General features: G+C 46.8%; 1 protein-coding gene across 5 annotated transcripts in view; it reads left to right on the forward strand.

Moving 5' to 3' along the window:
* NIPAL4 (NIPA like domain containing 4) overlaps positions 1–23,403 on the forward strand; it is a 36,830-nt gene that overhangs the window by 8,930 nt on the left and 4,497 nt on the right. For all 5 annotated transcript variants that reach the window (XM_063928380.1, XM_063928381.1, XM_063928379.1 and 2 more), the window contains 3 exons: positions 20,852–21,100; positions 21,672–21,728; positions 21,897–21,987. In XM_063928380.1, coding sequence (XP_063784450.1) covers positions 20,852–21,100; positions 21,672–21,728; positions 21,897–21,987 — 397 coding nt within the window. The remainder of the gene's footprint in view (positions 1–20,851; positions 21,101–21,671; positions 21,729–21,896; positions 21,988–23,403) is intronic.

The raw sequence follows: 23,403 nt of genomic DNA on the forward strand, positions 1-23,403 counted from the left end.
ATGGAAGTGGGGTTCCCAGGGAATACATGGTTGGGGAGGGAGAGTGAGGGCCCCAGAGATCAGATTTTGTTTATGGAGGAAAATTGTGACTATCTGAAATGTGAGGTTACCCAGTTGGGTGTAGGGGAATTATTAGGTCCCCAGGTGCAGTTATTGGACTTATGGAATTACACAGTTGCACATGCTGTTACCCCAACCCGGCGGCTGTCTACAAAGGGGACCTTGATTAATGTATTTAGATGGGACACCGGGGGGAAATACAAGAACTATGGACTGCTGATCACGTTTCCACCGGACCCTGGTAAGACTGTATTGAGTTATGCACTGTGGGCCACACACCCACCAGACCGGGGAAAGAAATTCCCACACAAGCCTCATGACAATTACCACAGACTTTGGACCTGGGACGCAGGTGGTCTCCGTACAAACTGTACAATGCTATTCACAAAAACCACCAGACCCACAAGAGAAACCTGCCAGTCATTATTATGACGGGGCACAGACTGTCTGATGTAGGAGAGCATCACTGCGCTCAGCAAGCTTCAGCTACTTAGGACACAGGGCGAGAAAGTAGGGGAAGGTAATGTGACGACATGTGATGACACAGCTGGCGCGTCGTGTCGCTCAGTGGTAAAAGACACGTGGTTACTTTCCTAGCCCTGGTCCTACACATGGACTTCACCAATTGCCAATATGTTATTAGTTATATGTTAGGCAATATTGTATTATATTGTATGATATTATTGTTACAAGGGTACAGTTATGTTTTCAATGTATATATATGAATGTAATGGTTATTCTGCTATAGTTTGTAAAATAATGTTTCCCCATGTGACGATCAGATAACCTATGTATTTGCTCTGTCTGGGAAGATACAGCCAGTCTCAGATGTCAGGCCATACACCCCCCCTCATTCTTCCCCACACAATGGATTCCAGGCCACACAATCAGATTAAGTAAGGTTACTTTAGTTAACATCTATTGTGGCCTAGGGGACATGCCTGTACATGTGAAACTGTTCTGGGGGTGTCGCCTTATTGTAGGAAAGACAAAGGTTTGATAATAGCAAAGAGGGGACGTGAGACAGGGAGAGAGAGAGAGGCAGGAGACTGACTAAGAAGTAATGTTCTGTCAGGAGCTCCAGGAGGGAATTGTCGTGTAGAATTGGATCACAGAAGTGTGCTGAGCTGTTGTTTATAATTCCATCTGCTCAATAAACCACTATTGGTTTTCATCTACCACCGTGACTGAGTGATTTTGAACCCAGTATCCTCACACTATCTATCTAATCTATCTAATCTATCTAATCTATCTAATCTATCTAATCTATCTAATCTATCCTTACTAGTGAACACATCCGGCACTCAATGTAGCAGAATAAATGCCTGGGTGCCCTCCTGGAAATCATACAGTAGCATATCCTTCCCCACCTGTGGCTCAGGTGTGTGCGGCAAAGGAAAAGAGGTGGCACTCCAAGGTCTTTGTTAAAGCTTGTATTCAAATCATGGTGCAAACAGGACAAACGTGTTCATGGCAATAAAAAGACATGGCAGGCTTACGACGTTTCAAGGCATCAAGCCTTTTCCTCAGGTAAGAATACCCATGTGCAGTGAGAACATAAATAATAAAAGAACCAAAGCATGAAGCACTCACCTTTTCAAAAGTGTGCAGGAGCAGGTGTTCCCGTCTGTGTCCGGGACTTCCGGGTGCGTCACACGGGCGGCGCATAGATGACGTGTCCGTTGCTAGGCAACGGTTGCGCTGACAGGCGCCGGGGAAACCCGACAGTGAGCTGTGAAAAGGTTGAAGCCTGTGAAATCAGGCATGCAAGAAACATGCGTATGACACCCAGAGGCAGGCGACTAGTGTGTAAAAGTGAAAAGAGTTAAGAGCATCAATAAAAATTAAAAGTTACTTATAATCAGCTGGAGAGTAACCAATGTGAAGGACAAAGCCCAAACATTACCATAGCAACATGAAGAAATAAATAGAACGACATGTGATCAGATGAAATAATAAACTAGATGTTATTTAAAAAAGTATATGGTATATTGGTGGGCTGAAATATAGTTACTGGGTTTTAAATTGGATTCCAAACGGTTACATCACAACGAAAAAGGAGGTGGGAACGGCAGGAAAAGAGGAAAATGGAAGGGGGAGGGGGGAGAGAAACAAAAGTCCGAAAACTGGAACAGAAGCGCCTAATGTAGTGGCAGGTATTAGAGAAATACATTCCAAGTGAATTTTTCATTCAGTCCTTTGGGTGACAGTGTATCAAGTAAAAAGATCCATTTAGATTCACATTTAGATAGTGCTGTGTGTCAATCGCCGCCTCTCACTGGGCTCGGAATGTGATCGATGATCTTATACCGCAAACTGGATAGCGGGTGGCCCTTTTGTATGAAATGGCGTGCTACCGGTTGGTCTACCGGTTTGCCGTCGAGTGATGCTCCTACATGGAACATCACTATCGGACTATTTTCGTGCAAAAATGATACCACGCGGCTTTAGAATAAGAAATATGCCAACTATTGGCCGCAATAGTGCCGACTTCTGCCGAAAATGGGTATCTATACTCAACAAGTGCAGCTCAGATTTGATGCTGCTGGTGATCGAAGAGGCACGTACTATACTATCTGACACCAGGTCCAAACTTGCGGCAGCCACTTTAAAATTTAAATCTCAATTGGATGATAAAAGGCTCCAAGCACAATGGGACCGGTTGGACCAACAGTGCAACACATACAGAGTAGACAAGACCTTCTAAAATTTAAACAAAAAAAAATTAGTTACGGTACAATCCGACTATGAAGATCAGAGGGTGTACCGGTGGCTGAATGGAACTGATTCATTGTTCCGTTCCGGATCCCGAATCACCTGGAAAGATAGGAATCCACCATCTAGGAGGAACCGTTCGCAGTCCAATAGTGATTTTTTTAGTCGCTGACTCAGAAGATCCTCAGACAGTACGGACGGTCCCTTTAGTCAGGGCCACACGTTCAAAAGTCGACATGCGCGACCGGGAAGAACGCGACGTGGGGACCAAAACCAAAGGATCTTCCAAGCCTCCCATCGACAAAGGGAGGAAGTAACGTTTAATTTGTCATCCCGCAATTTTTCTACTACAGAATTAAATGTCTTGAACAAAGGATTATCCTTTGTACCCACCCATTCCCACCGGGAACTGGATTGGAAGATTAGATCTATATGGGCTACATAGATCTCTAAAAACCAAAGAATTTTTCCAACATCAACGCGACAATGTATCAATTGTTCACAAAGTACCATCTGTGCATAAAAAAAACGTCCTTTGATCCCACCTCATCAAATGCTTCATTAAAGACATTCAATCGTCTGCTGGACACAGCAGTCACGAAATTCCACGCAGCTCAACCTACAGTTCATACCAACTTGACTCGAGCTGAACAAAAAGCCTTACGGGACTTGTCACAATACCAGGATGTCATCTTTCGCCCCGCCGATAAGGGCGGAGGCATCGTCATCCAGGACTCCACACAATTATATCTCCCAATATTGATCTGCTTCTTCAAGATCGTACCACTTACCAACAGTTATCCCAGAATCCCACGGCGGGATTCAAACGTGACCTGGATAACGTCCTTTTGGAAGCTCATCTTGCAGGACATTTTGACAAAAAAAATCTACAACTCCTTAATTACTGATTTTCCCATTACTCCGGTGCTATACACAATTCCCAAACTTCACAAAAATCCGGTGGATCCTCCCCCCCGACCCATTGTTTCAGCAAGGGGGTCACTCCTTCAACCAATTTCACAGTTTCTCGACCAGTTGATTCAGCCATATATCATGGAACAGTCCACGTTCCTCAAAGACACTACACAACTTCTCAATAAACTGAACCTCATCAAAACAGTACCGACCAATACGTTGTTATGCACTCTAGACGTCAAAAATCTTTACACGGTGATTCCTCACGACAGTGGCTTAGCAGCCATGGAACTGTTTCTGTTTCGACATCACTTTGATGCTATTCCCATCCCTCTGTTTCTTTCACTGTTGTCAAAAACCTTAACACAAAATTATTTTATGCACAATGGTCAGTATTTCATCCAGACCACCGGGTGTGCGATGGGGTCCTCAGTGGCCCCATCGTTCGCCAATGTATATATGTTTCAGCAGGAAGACTATTTCTTATTTTCATCCTATGAGATAGTGAACAAAATAGTGCTATATACACAGTATATAGACGACCTGCTGATCCTCTGGTCTGGAACAGAGAAGGAATTAACCACTCTTATAGAGTATATAAATACAGTTGATTCACCTATTAAATTCACGTATCAGATGAGCACCACAAGTATCAATTATCTGGACGTCACTATTGAGATTAAGGAGAATTGTATACACACCAAGCTGTTTCAAAGCCTACAGACCGCAATACGCTGCTGCACCACAGCAGCTGTCATCCTCCTGCACTAATACGCGGGTTACCCAGATCACAAATGCTCAGGGCAGCACGCATTTCGAATGACCGAGCCACCCTAGTAACGACGTTGGACCACATGATCCACAAGTTTGCCCATAGAGGCTACAGATTACGGGACCTCATGCACTCTAGGGACGAAGTACTCAACATTCCTAGAGAACAGCTGCTCTATAAAATACCTCGACAACCGTTGCAATCTCGGATTCCTTTTGTAACCCGGTTCACGACTGCCAGCAAAGTTATCCCACGTGCTACCAAAGGTCTGTGGCCCATTGTGTCGGGTGACAAAGAATTGCCTTGCTTTAAAAGCACCTCTCTGATGCCTAGTTACAAGAGGGGACCCAATCTCAGGGACTTCTTGGTGAAAACCAATATCACTTCAATCCCACATGCCCCTTCCACACAAGTTAAAAAACCAGGGTGCTATCGGTGTGCATCCTGCACCACATGCAAATACCTTGAAACTGGCCACAACTTTAATAATCCATATACTAGTCGGCAATATAAAATTAGACACGTACTGACGTGCAGGACATCATTTATTGTGTATATCATCATCTGCCCATGTGGCTTGTTGTATGTGGGACAGACCATCAGAAACCTCAGGGATAGGATGGCGTTACGCCGATCGGCCATCAAAGCATCACTCGACGGCAAACCGGTAGACCAACCGGTAGCACGCCATTTCAAACAAAAGGGCCACCCGCTATCCAGTTTGCGGTATAAGATCATCGATCACATTCCCAGCCCAGTGAGAGGCGGCGATTGACACACAGCACTATCTAAATGTGAATTTAAATGGATCTTTTTACTTGATACACTGTCATCCAAAGGACTGAATGAAAAATTCACTTGGAATGTATTTCTCTAATACCTGCCACTACATTAGGCGCTTCTGTTCCAGTTTTCGGACTTTTGTTGGATTTTCACCAAAGTAATGGCAGAAATGATGGTGCTCCTGCGCCGGCAGGGAGTCACAATTATCCCGTACTTGGACGATCTCCTGATAAAAGCGAGATCGAGAGATCAGTTGCTGAAAAGCGTGGCGCTCTCCCTGAGAGTGCTGCAGCAACATGGCTAGATTCTGAATCTACCAAAGTCACAGTTGGTTCCAACAACTCGGCTATCTTTCTTAGGCATGATTCTGGACACAGAACAAAAGAGGGTTTTTCTCCCAATGGAAAAGCCCAGGAACTCCAGAACATGATCAGAAACCTGTTAAAACCGAAAAGAGTGTCAGTCCTTCAATGCACTCGAGTACTGGGGAAAATGGTGGCGACCTACGAGGCCATCCCCTTCGGCAGGTTTCATGCAAGGATGTTTCAGTGGGACCTTCTGGACAAGTGGTCCGGGTCCCATCTTCAAATTCATCAGAAAATAAGCCTGTCCCCCAGGGCCAGGGTGTCTCTCCTGTGGTGGCTGCAGAGTGCTCACCTTCTAGAGGGTCGCAGGTTCGGCATTCAGGACTGGGTTCTGGTGACCACGGATGCGAGCCTCCGAGGATGGAGAGCAGTCACACAAGGAAAAAACTTTCAGGGACTATGGTCAAGCCAGGAGGCTTGTCTACACATCAAAGTACTGGAATTGAGGGCCATATACAACGGCCTATGTCAAGCGGAGAATCTTCTTCGCGACCTACCGGTTCTGATTCAATCAGACAACGTCACAGCCGTGGCTCATGTAAACCGCCAAGGCGGGACAAGGAGCAGAGCGGCAATGGCGGAAGCCACCAGGATTCTTCGCTGGGCGGAAAATCACATAAGCGCGTTGGCAGCAGTCTTCATTCCGGGAGTGGACAACTGGGAAGCAGACTTCCTCAGCAGACACTATCTCCATCCAGGAGAGTGGGGACTTCATCAAGAAGTTTTTGCAGAGATAACAAGTCTTTGGGGACTTCCTCAAATAGACATGATGGCGTCACGCCTCAACAAGAAGCTTCGGAGGTATTGTGCCAGGTCAAGGGACCCTCAGGCAGTAGCAGTAGACGCCCTGGTGACACCGTGGGTGTTTCAGTCAGTCTATGTGTTCCCTCCTCTTCCACTCATCTCAAAGATATTGAGAATCATAAGACTAAAAAGCGTGCGGACAACACTCATTGTTCCCGATTGGCCTCGAAGGGCCTGGTATTCAGTTCTTCAGGAAATGCTCACAGAAGATCCGTGGCCTCTTCCTCTCAGAGAGGACCTGTTGCAACAGGGGCCCTGTGTGTTCCAAGACTTACCGTGGTTACGTTTGACGGCATGGCGGTTGAACACCGAATCCTAGCTGGGAAAGGCATTCCGGAAGAAGTCATCCCTACTCTGATAAAGGCTAGGAAGGAGGTGACTGCGAAACATTATCACCGTATCTGGAGAAAGTATGTATCTTGGTGTGAAGCCAAGAATGCTCCTACTGAGGAATTCCATCTGGGCCATTTTCTCCACTTTCTACAGACAGGAGTGGATATGGGCCTAAAATTGGGCTCCATTAAGGGCAAGATTTCGGCCTTATCAATTTCCTTTCAGAAGGAATTGGCTTCTCTCCCAGAAGTCCAGACTTTTGTAAAGGGAGTGCTGCACATACAGCCTCCTTTTGTGCCTCCAGTGGCACCATGGGACCTTAACGTGGTGTTACAGTTCCTAAAATCTCACTGGTTTGAACCTCTTCAAACGGTTGAATTAAAATTTCTCACTTGGAAGGTGGTCATGTTGTTGGCCTTGGCATCTGCAAGGCGGGTGCCCGAATTGGCGGCTTTGTCTCACAAAAGCCCCTATCTGATTTTCCATGTGGATAGAGCGGAATTAAGGACTCGTCCTCAATTTTTGCCTAAAGTGGTTTCATCGTTTCATATGAACCAACCTATTGTGGTACCTGTGGCTACGGGTGACTTGGAGGATTCCAAGTCCCTGGATGTAGTCAGGGCCTTAAAAATGTATGTAGCCAGGACGGCTCGGATTAGTAAAACAGAGGCACTGTTTATCCTGTATGCAGCCAACAAGGTTGGCGCTCCTGCTTCTAAGCAGACTATTGCTCGCTGGATCTGTAACACGATTCAGCAGGCTCATTCTACGGCTGGATTGCCGTTACCAAATTCGGTTAAGGCCCATTCCACTAGGAAGGTGGGCTCTTCTTGGGCGGCTGCCCGAGGCGTCTCGGCATTACAGCTTTGCCGAGCGGCGACTTGGTCGGGTTGAAACACTTTTGCAAAATTCGACAAGATTGCTGATGAGGACCTCATGTTTGGTCAATCGGTGCTGCAGAGTCGTCTGCACTCTCCCGCCCGTTCTGGAGCTTTGGTATAATCCACATGGTCCTTACGGAGTCCCCAGCATCCTCTAGGACGTAAGAGAAAATAAGATTTTAAACCTACCGGTAAATCTTTTTCTCCTAGTCCGTAGAGGATGCTGGGCGCCCGTCCCAGTGCGGACGTATTTCTGCAAGGCTTGTATATAGTTATTGCTTACATAAGGGTTATGTTACAGTTGAGATCAGTCTTTGGCTGATGCTGTTTTTGTTCATACTGTTGATTGGTTGCGTATATTCCAGGTTATACGGTGTGGATGGTGTGGGCTGGTATGTATCTCGCCCTTAGATTAACAAAATCCTTTCCTCGTACTGTCAGTCTCCTCTGGGCACAGTTCTCTAACTGAGGTCTGGAGGAGGGGCATAGAGGGAGGAGCCGGTGCACACCCATCTAAAGTTCTTTATAGTGCCCATGTCTCCTGCGGAGCCCATCTATATACCCCATGGTCCTTACGGAGTCCCCAGCATCCTCTACGGACTAGGAGAAAAAGATTTACCGGTAGGTTTAAAATCTTTTTTTTTTTTTTTTAAATATCCCGCCATACACTACATGTAACTGGTAGGGACAGTGGTAGTGATAACAGTTGCCGCTGCCAGTAAGATGCCGGACACATTGGAGGTGTCTTGCACAGTTAAGGCCAGTACTCACCGGCAGATCAGGGGAGAGATGTGTGCTGAGCGTGTGTGGGGGGACGGGAGATGGGCGCTCATTTCACCCAGCGGGTGAAATGAGCTACCTGCTAGATTGAGCCTGCATGCAGGCCAATCTAGCAGCAGCGATAGCGCCGCGCATCGCTATAGCTGTGGGGGGTACACACAGAGAGATCTTGCTGAAAATCTAAGCAATCTAGTCAGATTGCTTAGATTATCGCTCCGTGAGTACCCCCCCTCAGAGCCGTCTTAACAGCAGTGTGAGCCCCTGGGCATAGCAATGCACTGGGGCCCCTACCCATCCTCCAGCAGTAGGGGTGCTGTCAGCGGCAGCTTTGATGTCCCGCGGGCGGTAGGGGGTGTTCTATCTGTCCCTCAGCATGTAGGACCTGGAGAAATAATTTCTGCTAATTACTCCTTTACTGCACAGATGGGGCGGAGGGAGACCACTAAACTGTAGAAGGGTACATTGGGCTGAATGAAAGGGCCCTGGTACATGGCTTCCAGGGTAGTAGGGGATGTTTAATACGTAGGGGAGGAGTGGATAGTGGAGTGGGCTTAATAGTCATAATTTTCTGGTGGAAGGGAGGCTTGCTTGACTGCAGATATCTCAAGTTCCTGAAAATAGATTTCTTAGCTTTGAATGGGATAAAAAGTTAGAGAGTCTCACCTTTCAGTAGGTACTGGGGACTTGGGGATCAGCGTTCAGGAGCCAGAGTAATCCACCGATGAAAATATAAACCTGCATATTGGGCATGTGGAGCTGGAGCAGGGACCAGCTGCTGGAAGGCTGATATTTCTGGTTCTGGGCATAGTAGAGACCAGCTGCCAGTGTCCACCGAAAAGGTGAGAGTCTCAGTTTTTGGAATATACCATCATGAAAAAGTCAGACAGAACCCGAGATATCTGGCTGGGAAGAACAATTATCAGGCTAGGATGGGGACCACTGCTTTGAAGTCAGATATCTCCGGTTCCCCAGGGCCGATTTTAAAAAATCTGGTACCCCTGGAAATAGGGGATCCTCAGCTATCAGCCTAGGGCCCTTTTACTCCTGGGGCCCTTGGGCAAGAGCCCATTGAGCCCATACGAAAAGACAGCCCTGCCCCCCCTTTAGGGTCAGACCGCAAATGATAATGGGGATTGCTGATTAGCAAATAACAAGCATTCATACAATTATCAACATCATTTTCTGAAAACCTTCTTGATAAAAAGGCCCCACAGAGCGGTTTATGGGATATAATCCAGCAGACACTGTAGCAGTGCCACTCCCCAAGTAATGTGTCTCTCAGAGACTGTGGGCCGGATGTAATGTAATGACGCCAAAGTTTGCGGGCCATGCGGGATGCTGGCCGAACTCGTATTTTTATTTTATTTAGAAAATCACTTACAAGGCAAAAACCATCCCTTGTAAGTTATTTCCCCTTAAAGGCAACCGACTCGGATGTCATTGCATCCAGCCCTGTATGTCTTATTCACGTATTCACGGGCAGATCTAATGAGAGATGTGTGCTGAGCGAACCGCTCAGCACACATCTCTCCCCCTCGCTCAGCGCAGTCAGATTGCTTAGATTTTAAGCAGCGATCGCTCCGTGAGTACCCTCTTTTACTGTAAACTATAATTAGTCACCAAGCGGTCCTTAATCATGCCGGACATGACATCTGACTTTATCATTTTCATAAAGATTATTTATATTGGCGGCACTAGATTTATACTACAGGTTGAGTATCCCTTATCCAAAATGCTTGGGACCAGCAGTATTTTGGATATCTGATTTTTCCGTATTTTGGAATAATTGCATACCAGACTGAGATATCATGGTGATGTGACCTAAGTCTAAGCACAGAATGCATTTATGTTTCATATACACCTTATACACACAGCCTGAAGGTCATTTAATACAATATTTTTTATAACTTTGTGTATTAAAAAAGTTTGTGTACATTGAGCCAAGAAAAAACAAAGGTTTCACTATCTCACTCTCATTGAAAAGTCTGTATTTCGGAATATTTTGATATGGGATACTCAACCTGTACTAGTATTGCTGCTATTTTATTTATAAAGCACTGTCTGCAGTAGTAGTTATGGAAGTCTATTAACCATGTTAATGAAGTGTGTTCTCTAGAATTCCTGTGTATACATGTACAGATAGCGGCAGGTAGATTTTACCTTGCAAAATGGGCTTTTAGGGCTCACATTTTACATCCATTGTAGCTAAATGCCAATGCGGTCAGGTGTGGTAGTGGCTAATGTGGGGCCCACACATCTACAGCCAGATTCCCTGTTCTGCTAGCTAATGCTTCTTTCGGATTGCTAATACCTGGTCGCACCCGGGAATTGGAAATGGATCCTTTCCTGGTGCGATCCGGCATTGGACCCTGAGAACTGGCTTCCTGACTTGGCAAATTGCCGGGTTGGGTTGCCATCAGGGGCGGAGACCGCGGCATCATCGGGGTGCGGAGGCGGCACTAGGAGATGAGACCATCTCTGCGATACCTCTCCCTATGCTGTGAATGGGTACCGTGTCATGTTAGGGCTGTGTTTGAAAAATGAGTTAGAAGCTGATGGGTTGGAACTCTCTCTCTCTCTCTCTCTCTCTCTCTCTCTCTCTCTCTCTCTCTCTCTCTCTCTCTCTCTCTCTCTCTCTCTCTCTCTCTCTCTCTCTCTCTCTCTCTCCACTTTGATAAATGCCCACCGTGATGGTCTATCTATAACTCATCTAATTGTCTTTCAGGAAATATCCTGGTATTTGTTTTCACTTACGGTTCTATTGTACGAAGATCCTGCTAATCCCTAGGTCAATGGTCCTAGAAGCTCACATCCTTCTCTGAATGCTAATATAACCACTTAGTCACATACTGTGACATGGGCAAATATTTATAATGGTATATATTCCATTACTGCTCAGGAACAGAATATTTGTACTGCTTGTTGGAGAACGTGTGTGCGGTCGTGTTGCTTACCTCTTTAAATTAATTTTTTTTAATCTGCGGTTTTGAAAAGAAATATAAGCATTTATATAAGGGATCTCCGGCACCCTTCCCCTTTCCTGCTTATAGGAGCTAAAATGTCCATATCTGCTTCACTAAAATAGCTGGAACATCAATATTAGTGAAATGAGGCGTCAGGGCGATTGTTTGCTGTGCGAGTGACGGATTTAAAATCCCTGAACTTCTAACTAATTTAATCAGGACTTTTTTTTTTTTTTTTATGTTTGGACCCATGAAATAAACCCAGGTTGTTTCAGCAAATGTGATGTATCTGCAGCTCTTGGGGGCATGCTAGTACACTCCCGTCTGTCAAAGAAAGACTCCCTTGAATAAATTGTGTAATATGTAAGAGGTATAATCATCCAAACCATTACATTTCAATATGTAGTTATTAAATAATAATAATAATAGCATTAAAAGGTGTACGTTGTGGATTTAAACATTATTATTATTATTACTTATTTATATATATTTTTATTTTTTTATTTTTTTTATTTTGTAATTTGGGGTCTTATGGTAACAAAAGCCTTAAACTACAGATATGTGAAATCCCTTTCATCAGTGTTTGCCAGCTTCATAGTTAAAATAGCATTAACCAATAAACCAGCATTTTGGCTGCAGTGCCAGGGCTGTTTCTAGCCAATTTGGCTCCCAGTGCGAGATTTAAAAATGCGCCCCCCCCCCCCCCCCCCCATTCACATAAGAAAAAATGTGCCCCCCCCCCCCCCATAGATATTAATGTGGAAAACCATGCGCGCGCTCCCGGAAAGGGTGTGTGGCCTCATTAAAATGGGCGTGGCTTTAAGATGGGCGTGGTCTCATCTGATCTCATCATCACGGCCACCACAGGATAAGAAAGAAAACAAAAGTCCTAATTTTACACAGCACGGCAGGCAAGTGTCCCCATTTTACACAGCACGGCAGGCAAGTGTCCCCATTTTACACAGCACGGCAGGCAAGTGTCCCCATTTTACACAGCACGGCAGGCAAGTGTCCCCATTTTACACAGCACGGCAGGCAAGTGTCCCCATTTTACACAGCACGGCAGGCAAGTGTCCCCATTTTACACAGCACGGCAGGCAAGTGTCCCCATTTTACACAGCACGGTAGGCAAGTGTCCCCATTTTACACAGCACGGTAGGCAAGTGTCCCCATTTTACACAGCACGGTAGGCAAGTGTCCCCATTTTACACAGCACGGTAGGCAAGTGTCCCCATTTTACACAGCACGGTAGGCAAGTGTCCCCATTTTACACAGCACGGTAGGCAAGTGTCCCCATTTTACACAGCACGGTAGGCAAGTGTCCCCATTTTACACAGCGCGGTAGGCAAGTGTCCCCATTTTACACAGCGCGGTAGGCAAGTGTCCCCATTTTACACAGCGCGGTAGGCAAGTGTCCCCATTTTACACAGCGCGGTAGGCAAGTGTCCCCATTTTACACAGCGCGGTAGGCAAGTGTCCCCATTTTACACAGCGCGGTAGGCAAGTGTCCCCATTTTACACAGCGCGGTAGGCAAGTGTCCCCATTTTACACAGCGCGGTAGGCAAGTGTCCCCATTTTACACAGCGCGGTAGGCAAGTGTCCCCATTTTACACAGCGCGGCAGGCAAGTGTCCCCATTTTACACAGCGCGGCAGGCAAGTGTCCCCATTTTACACAGCGCGGCAGGCAAGTGTCCCCATTTTACACATTGCGGCAGGCAAGTGTCCCCATTTTACACATTGCGGCAGGCAAGTGTCCCCATTTTACACATTGCGGCAGGCAAGTGTCCCCATTTTACACATTGCGGCAGGCAAGTGTCCCCATTTTACACATTGCGGCAGGCAAGTGTCCCCATTTTACACATTGCGGCAGGCAAGTGTCCCCATTTTACACATTGCGGCAGGCAAGTGTCCCCATTTTACACATTGCGGCAGGCAAGTGTCCCCATTTTACACATTGCGGCAGGCAAGTGTCCCCATTTTACACATTGCGGCAGGCAAGTGTCCCCATTTTACACATTGCGGCAGGCAAGTGTCCCCATTTTACACATTGCGGCAGGCAAGTGTCCCCATTTTACACATTGCGGCAGGCAAGTGTCCCCATTTTACACATTGCGGCAGGCACGTGTCCCCATTTTACACATTGCGGCAGGCACGTGTCCCCATTTTACACATTGCGGCAGGCACGTGCCCCCATTTTACACATTGCGGCAGGCACGTGCCCCCATTTTACACATTGCGGCAGTCACGTGCCCCCATTTTACACATTGCGGCAGTCACGTGCCCCCATTTTACACATTGCGGCAGTCACGTGCCCCCATTTTACACATTGCGGCAGGCAATAGTCCCCATTTTACACATTGCGGCAGGCAATAGTCCCCATTTTACACATTGCGGCAGGCAATAGTCCCCATTTTACACATTGCGGCAGGCAATAGTCCCCATTTTACACATTGCGGCAGGCAATAGTCCCCATTTTACACATTCCGGCAGGCAATAGTCCCCATTTTACACATTCCGGCAGGCAATAGTCCCCATTTTACACATTCCGGCAGGCAATAGTCCCCATTCTACACAGTACAGCAGGTGGGGGGGGGGAGGGATAGAGAGGTAGAGGGGCTGACTTACATTTGAAGCGGTTCTTCCCGCTCTTCAGCCGCCTCTCTCTCGTCTGCGCAGCGCCGGCCGGCTTGGCTCCCCCTTCTCCCTCCTCCTGAGTGCCCAGCTTGGGGGGCGGGGTTTCGCAGAATGACGCGATTGCATCGTGACGTCACGATGCAAACGCGTCATTCCGCGAAACCCCGCCCCCCGGGCTGGGCACTCGGGAGGAGAGGGGAGGGGGGATTTAGTGCTCAAGAAGTGCCGCGGCGGGCGCCCCTTGCGGTTGCACGGCTCACCCACCGCAAGAAACTGCACTGCATAAAGCCATGCCTCCCAGGATCAGACTGGCCTGTAGGGGTACAAAGGACCCTCACCCCCGGTGGGCTCTGCCCCCTAAGGGCCCACCATTTCCTCTAGGGATCCGGTTTTAGACAGTGCACTTGAATTATACATATATTATCTTATGCTGCACAGGACTATGGTGTATTCACTACAGTGCATTGCTGTTATTAATCTACAACATGATCATGCATGCACTAGCAGTATATACTATTGCCCTTATTTATGAGTGATACATTTCACTGTGGGTGATAAATTGCACCACCTAATCCGCTCCTAACTGTCATTTCTCATACGTCCTAGAGCAGTGTTTCCCAACCACGGTCCTCAAGGCACACTAACAGTCCTGGTTTTAGTGATATCCAGGCTTGAACACAGGTGACTTAATTAGTACCTCAGTTATTTTGACTTAACTATCTGTGCTGAAGCCTGGATATCACTAAAACCTGCACTGTTGGTATGCCTTGAGGACCGCGGTTGGGAATGCCTGTCCTAAAGGATGCTGGGGACACCATAAGAACCATGGGGTATAGACTGGATCCACAGGAGACATGGGCACTTTAAGACTTTGAAAGGGGTGTGAACTGGCTCATCCCTCTATGTCCCTCCTCCAGACTCCAGTTTTAGAATTGTGCCCAGGCAGACTGGATGCACTTAGAGGAGCACTACTGAGTTTCTCTGAAAAGACTTTGGGTGAAATTCAAATGTTTGAAAAGTCAGTTGGGCGTCTGTTTTTTCCTGTCTATTAGATAGGAAAAAACAGACTCCCAACTGACTTTTCAAACATTTGAATCTCCCCCTTTATGTTAGGTTTTTTATTTTCAGGGAGCACTGCTGGTAACAGTCTCCCTGCATCGTGGGACTTAGGGGAGAGAAGTCAGACCTACTTCTAATGAGTTTAAAGGCTCTGCTTCTTGGCTACAGGACACCATTAGCTCCTGAGGGTTTGGAACACTAGGTAGGCCTAGGAGTTCATTCCCAGAGCCCGCCATCACCCCCCTTGCAGAGCCAGAAGACAGGTGAGTAGAAGAAGATAGAAGACTTCAGTGACGGCTTCTGAGGTACCGCACAGCGATCGCGCTGTGCGCCATGCTCCCACACACAGCGGCACTACAGGGTGCAGGGCGTGGGGGTGGATCTTGTATCTTAAAAAATACCGGGGCTGAAGTGCACCATTAAGGGGGCAGGGCTTAGCCCTCACAGCTCTCATCAGCGACATTTTCTGTTCAGAGCTTCAGAGACGCTGGTCCTTCCTCAACACTGCTGTACAAGTAACAGGGTGCACGAGGGGGGGGGGGGGGGGCACAGTTAATTTAGTGCAAATATAAGTGATTATACAAGCGCTACAGGTCTGAGGCTTTATATTAACGTTTCAGATCCGGGGTTGAGCGCTGGGTTGTGAGCTGGCAAACCCCCTCTGTGTTTCTCTGACGGGCTTTACTGTGGGTCTGTCCCCTATTTGCCCAGTGTGTCTGTGGGTGTCGGTACAGGTGTGTCGGCATGTCTGAGGCTGAGTGCTCTTCCCAGGAGGAGACTGTGTTAGGGACAGAAACGGCTGTGGGAGTGACCCTGTCGGCACCACCGACTCCTGATTGGGTAAATGTGTTGCATGCCTTGAATGCTAATGTGGCTCTTATTAATAAGATATTAGATAAATCTGAATCGCAGAACCAGGCATGGATCTGTGGAGGATGTGTTATCACAGGTCCAGACCCCCTCGGGGGCACATAAACGTTCGTTTGCTCAGTTGGCAGACACAGATTCCGACACGGACACCGACTCCAGTGTCGACTATAGTGATACCAGATTAGACCCAAAATTGGCGAAGAACATTCAGTACATGATTGTGGCGATAAAAGACGTGTTACATATCACTGAGGATCCGGCTGTTCCTGATACTAGGGTCTGTATGTATAAGGGAAAGAAACCTGAGGTAACATTTGCTCCCTCTCATGAAGTGAATACTCTTTTTGAAAAAATGTGGGAAAATCCTGACAAAAAGTTTCTGATTCCCAAAAGGATTCAGGTGGCATATCCGTTCCCCTCTGGGGATAGAGAAAAGTGGGAGTCACCCCCCATTATGGACAAGGCTCTATCACGATTGTCTAAAAAGGTGGCTTTACAGTCTCCTGACACGGCTGCCCTTAAGGATCCTGCGGATCGTAGACTGGAAAATACGTTAAAATCCATTTACGTCACCACAGGTACACTGCTCGGACAAACCATTCCATCTGGGTGGGTGAGTAGTGCTATCGAAAAGTGGGCAGATAACTTGTCATCTGATATAGATACCCTAGATAGGGATAGCTTCCTTTTAACGCTGGGTTATATCAAGGACGCTGCAGCTTACCTAAAGGAAGCGGCGAGAGGTATTGGCATTTTGGGTTCAAAATGCTGATGCTTACTCTAAGAAAGCTATGGAGTCTTTTCCATATAAAGGTAGTGTCTTGTTTAGTGACGGTCTCGCTGATTTGGTATCTACGGCTACCGCGGGTAAGTCGTCATTTTTGCCTTATGTTCCTCCACAACAAAAGAAAGCTCACCACTTTTAGATGCAGTCCTTTTGACCAAATAAATACAAAGAAGGCCGAGGTTATTAATTCCTTGCCAATAGAGGAAAAGGTAAAAGATCTCCGGCCGTGGCAGGTTCCCAGGAGCAGAAGTCCTGCCCGGCTTCTGCCAAATCCACCGCATGACTCTGGGGCTCCTCTGCGGGAGTCCGCACCGGTGGGGGCACGTCTCAAGCTCTTCAGTCAATTCTGGGCTCGTTCGGCCCTAGACCCATGGATTTTAGAAATAGTGTCCCAGGGGTACAAACTGGAGTTTTAAGACGTTCCCCCTCGACGTTTTTTCAAATCAGCCTTACCAGCTTCTCTTCCGAACAGGGAGGTAGTATGCGATGCAATACAAAAGTTGTGTCTGAATCAAGTCATTGACGGGGTTCCCCCGTCACAACAGGGAGAAGGCTTTTATTCAAGCCTGTTTGTGGTCCCAAAACCGGACGGCTTGGTCAGACCAATTCTGAACCTAAAATCCCTCAATCTTAACCTAAGAAAATTCAAATTCAAGATGGAATCTATCCGAGCAGTGATCTCCAGTCTGGAGGAAGGGGATTTTATGGTGTTGGTCAACATAAAGGATGCCTACTTACACGTTCCCATATATCCTCTGCATCAGGCTTACCTGAGGTTTTGCTATTCAGGATTGTCATTACCAATTTCAGTCGTTGCCGTTTGGTCTGTCCACAGCTCTGAGGATTTTCACCAAGGTAATGGCGGAAATGATGGTTCTCCTTCGCAAGCAAGGAGTCACAATTATCCCTTACCTGGACAATTTCCTGATAAAGGCGAGATCCAAAGACAAGCTGGAGCAGGACATTGCGCTCTCCCTGATAGTTCTGCAACAACATGGTTGGCTCCTAAACTTGCCGAAGTTACAGTTGAATCCAACGAAGCGGTTGTTGTTTTTGGGAATGATTCTGGACACGGAATTACAGAGTTTTTCTTCCAGAAGATAAGGCTCTGGAAATTCAGAGTTTGGTCAAACAAATTCTGATACCAGCGAGAGTATCAATTCATCAATGCACTTGATTGCTGGGGAAGATGGTGGCCGCCTACGAGGCCATTCAGTTTGGCAGATTCCATGCCAGAGTGTTTCAGTGGGACCTATTTGACAAGTGGTCCGGATCCCATCTGCACATGCACTGGAAAATAATCCTGTCCTCCGAGACCAGAATCTCACTCCTGTGGTGGCTGCACAGCTCTCACCTCCTAGAGGGACGCAGGTTCGGGATCCAGGACTGGATCCAAGTAACCACGGATGCGAGTCTCCGAGGCTGGGGAGCAGTCACACAGGGGGAAACCTTCCAGGGAAAATGGTCAAGCCAGGAAGTTTGTCTACACATAAACGTCCTGGAGTTAAGGGCCATTTACAACGGCCTCCTTAAAGCGGAACGTCTTCTTCGCAACCTGCCCGTCCTAATACAGTCGGACAATATGACAGCAGTAGCGCGCACAAACTGCCAGGGCGGAACAAAGAGCAGGGCGGCAATGGCACACAAAAGTTCTCCGCTGGGCGGAAAGACATACAAGCGCTCTGTCAGCGATCTTCATTCCAGGAGTGGACAACTGGGAGGCAGACTTCCTCAGCAGACACAATCTCTATCCAGGAGAGTGGGGTCTTTATCAAGAGGTCTTCACAGAAGTGACAAGTCTTTGGGGAATTCCTCAAATAGACATGATGGCGTCTCGCCTCAACAAGAAACTTCAGAGATATTGTTCCAGGTCGAGGGACCCTCCAGCAATAGCAGTGGACACGCTGGTAACACCATGGGTGGTTCAGTCGGTGTATGTGTTCCCTCCGCTTCCGCTCATCCCAAAGTTGCTAAAGATCATAAGAAGAACAAAGGTTCAGGCGATCCTCATTGTTCTGGACTGGCCAAGGAGGGCTTGGTATCCAGATCTTCAGGAATTAATCATAAGAGATCCCTGGCCTCTTCCTCTACGAGAGGAGCTGTTACAGCAGGGCCGTGCGTGTATCGCGACTTACCGCGGCTACGTTTGACGGCTTGGCAGTTGAACGCCGGATCCTAGCCAGAAAGGGTATTCCCAGTGAAGTCATTCCCACACTTCTTCAGGCTAGAAAAGGAGTAACGTCTAAACATTATCACCGTATTTGGAGAAAATGTGTGTCTTGGTGTGAATCAAGAAGGCTCCTACGGAAGAATTTCAGCTAGGGCGTTTTCTCCATTTCCTGCAAGCAGGTGTGGATGCGGGCCTAAAGTTAGGCTCGATTAAAGTACAAATTTTGACCTTATCAGTTTTCTTTCAAAAACAATTGGCCTCCCTTCCAGAAGTTCAGACTTTCGTGAAAGGAGTTTTGCACATCCAACCTCCATTTGTGCCCCCAGTTGCACCATGGGATCTTAACGTGGTGTTGCATTTCCTTCAATCACATTGGTTTGAACCTTTACAGAAGGTAGAGTTCAAATTTCTCACTTGGAAAGTAGTCATGCTATTGGCCTTAGCATCCGCAAGGCGGGTGTCTTGAGTTAGCGGCTTTGTCTCACAAGAGTCCTTATTTAATCTTCCATGAAGATAGAGCGGAGTTGAGTACTCGTCAACAATTTCTGCCGAAGGTGGTTTCATCGTTCCACATGAACCAGCCTATTGTGGTACCGGTGGCTACTGACGCCTTCGGAGTCAAAATCTCTCGATTGTTGTCAGGGCCTTAAAGATTTATGTCACCAGAACGGCTCAACTTAGGAAAACGGAAGCTCTGTTTGTCCTGTATGCTGCCAACAAGATTGGGATGCCTGCTTCCAAGCACACTATTGCACTCTGGATCTGTAATACGATTCAGCATGCTCATTCTACGGCTGGATTGCCGTTACCAAAATCAGTGAAGGCCCATTCTACCAGGAAGGTGGGCTCATCCTGGGCGGCTGCCCGGGGGGTCTCGGCATTACAACTCTGCCGAGCAGCTACTTGGTCGGGTTCAAACACTTTTGAGAAATTTTACAAGTTTGATACCCTGGCTGATGAGGACCTCGTGTTTGGTCAATCGGTGCTGCAGAGTCATCCGCACTCTCCCGCCCGTTCTAGAGCTTTGGTATAAACCCCATGGTTCTTATGGTGTCCCCAGCATCCTCTAGGACGTATGAGAAAATAGGATTTTAATACCTACCGGTAAATCCTTTTCTCTGTCTGTAGAGGATGCTGGGCGCCCGTCCCAGTGCTGACTCTATCTGCAGTTATTAGTTATGTTTACGCACGGGTTGTGTTATGTTATAGTCAGCCTGTTGCTGACGTTGTTCATGCCGTTGACTGGAGTTCTGTTAAATGCCATGTCGTACGGCGTGTTTGAGGTGTGAGCTGGCATGTGTCTCACCTTAGTTAACAATAAATCCTTTTCCTCAAAATGTCCGTCTCCCTGGGCACAGTTCCTATAACTGGAGTCTGGAGGAGGGGCATAGAGGGAGGAGCCAGTTCACACCCCTTTCAAAGTCTTAAAGTGCCCATGTCTCCTGCGGATCCCGTCTATACCCCATGGTTCTTATGGTGTCCCTAGCATCCTCTACGGACTAAGAGAAAAGGATTTACCGGTAGGTATTAAAATCCTATTTTTTCAAACTCGGCCTGTGACACGGAATTTAGGAGCTGATTGGCTGGTGCAATTTATCACTCACAGTGAAATTTATCACTCGTTGATAAATAAGGGGATATATAGTTTATAAAATTTCCAGGGTATGCACTCTAATCATTAGTCAAACCTCTGTGGTGGATGGCCGCACCACTAAACATGGGCCCCTACCACTGCATTCCCCCGGTGGGCTCTTTATGCCCCAGTCCGACACTGATGCCTCCCACCTGTACTGATTTTAGTTGGGCATAAGATATGAGGGGAAATCCTGAGGTTTGTTGTGTTCCACACTGCACACCCAAATGATTTATAAGTTCTGTGACTTTTATTACTTTCTGATTTACAGCTCTTCACCCCTCCCCCTCTCACCATGGACTAACACCATTGTCTTTCTCTGCAGGCACCCTGGTTACCCTAACCTGCCCTTCTCGCCAGGTGATCTGCCGGATATTGAATGAGGCTGATCTGGATAGCTCTGTCTACTACAATTTGACTCCCGATACAAGCTGGTCCTCCACACCAAAGACCAATTATAATTTCCTTATTGGTTTGGCCCTGGCTGTGTTTTCCAGTATACTCATTGGCAGCAGTGTTATACTCAAGAAGAAAGGACTCCTACGTCTGTCTGGGCAGGGAAGGACACGTGCAGGTATGATTGAACTGGCAGATCATGTCCTATTCTAGGAAGAACATTGTGTGAAGTCAATCCTATGGAACATGGAAATAGACTATTAATGATAGAACTTGTATGGACAGGTTTGTCTATTTTTGGGTTGGGCGGCTTGTGTGGATCTGTGATGCTCATATAGCATGTACGCTGTCGTATGACAAATTGAATATACAAATAATGGCAAAATACTATACACACTGTTTGATCCCTCACCCATTTACAGAAGTATCCATAACCCCAACGCTTGACTGCATTAGTGCTGCAGGGAAAGTGGGAATTCTAGATTAATATTCCTCCATTTATTGTTCGGAATATATAAATCCATGTTAGGATAGAAAATGTCCAGTTATCCAGCGGCAATGGAACAACACATACCAGCATGCCGTACCTGACATTTAGCATACCCTACAAGCACAACTTTGGCTGGGCATGCTGAGATTGGTAGTTCCACAGCAGCTGGCGTGGCACACGTTGCCTACCCGTCCTTTGCTGTATAATTTGACAATCCCGTTGTTTCATTTGTGTCACCTGGTTATTCTCTTCCTTCTAGGTGCTGGTGGACATGGCTACCTGACGGACTGGTTGTGGTGGGCTGGTCTTCTAACAAGTAAGCTAAATATGCCAAAACCCTACTATAGTGCGATATTTCTAACGTTGCTGGCTTATATTGGGCACACTTCTGTGTTTATTATAGACAAGTGTTCAGTGCTTCGGCTTACTTTATCCTTTTGCATCCCTGCCTTGATTTTAAGTTCATTTTATCATCTAATTACAGTGGGAGGTGGAGAAGCTGCAAATTTTGCTGCCTATGCATTCGCACCAGCTACCATCGTCACTCCGCTGGGGGCTCTCAGTGTCCTGATCAGGTAGCGTCCTACATGTAATGTATAATGACTGTTCTCCTACTGACCAACTGTATGGCTCATTAGTCCTCAAGGTACCCTCAACAGGTCATGTTTTCCGGATTTTTTTTTGATCGCTCAAGGGTGAGTTGATCTACCCGGCTGGGTCAGTGATTAACCCACCTGTTTCCACAGATATAAATCCTGAAAACATGACCTGTTGAGAACCACTAGTATAACTAATCCCAAAGGTTTTTTTTGTGTGTGTTTTTTTGTTATTTAATAGAGAACTAGCATATAGTGGTTGTCATGTGATATCATTGCAAACTCCTGATTGGTGCACTGGTTTAATATTTCTCCCATTCTAGAAATCTGTTTAATTGATAATTTTTAGACTAGATTGGTCCTGATGTGATCTAACCAGGCAGGTCCAAAACATTTGGGGAGAGATTTATCAAATTGTGGAGAGAGAAAAAGGGGTTGATGTATCAAGCGGTGGAGAAGTTGCTCATAGCAACTATCGTTCTATAGAATGTACTTGACTGATATCTTGCAGATGCTTGGTTGCCATGGACAACTTTTCCACTGGTCCACTTCTTCACTGCTACATACATCAACCACAAAGTACTAACCAATCCGCTTCTGTCATTTTTCTAGCAAAGCGTATAAAATGACAGCAGCCGATTGGTTAGTACTATAGCTCTCTCCAAGATTTGATAAATCTCCCCTTAGCTAAATAGTATTCCCCCTCCCACCCCTGTATGCTTACAGATCATGTAACGACCCAATGGTGTGTGGGCTTTCCTTCTTCTTATCTGATCCTTCAACACCGCCACCAAATATCAGACGTGTTTGACCCATGTGTCCGAATCTTGTAAGCAGGCCATGTGGTTCCTTGCTTGTCTATAAGATGGTCTCCTGCAGCATAGCCTGACAAACACTAAAGCTGGGTACACATTAGATGATGTATTGCCCTGATGCAGATTGGAACGATATAATGGCCATATCTAGTGTGTATCCATGATCCGCCTAAGGCTGATGCACATTACACAATGTTTACCCTGGCCAACGGCATGATGGAGCCAACGACCTTGCTGTCCACACTGAATGATATATTGCGGGACCACATTTAGGATGCATGTCGTCATCGCCAGGATTATCCCACTGGACGTGCAGCACGCCCGACCCAGCAATCTACCTGCAGGAATGCATGATCACGCTTACACACTAGATGATATGACCAATACTGTAGATCGTTTCGGTCTGCGTCAAAACAACGTATCGTGCGATATCTAATGTGTACCCAGCTTAAAGTTGACTACGTTTAAAATAAATTGTTGCCCTTGCTGCAGTTCATCACTATTCAGATATCACACCACTAACGCCAAAAAGATATATACCAATAGGTAGAAGATCGGGCGCTGTAGGTTGCCGCACCTC

This window comes from Pseudophryne corroboree, chromosome 6 (assembly GCF_028390025.1).
Source record: "Pseudophryne corroboree isolate aPseCor3 chromosome 6, aPseCor3.hap2, whole genome shotgun sequence".
Classification (NCBI taxonomy): domain Eukaryota; kingdom Metazoa; phylum Chordata; class Amphibia; order Anura; family Myobatrachidae; genus Pseudophryne; species Pseudophryne corroboree.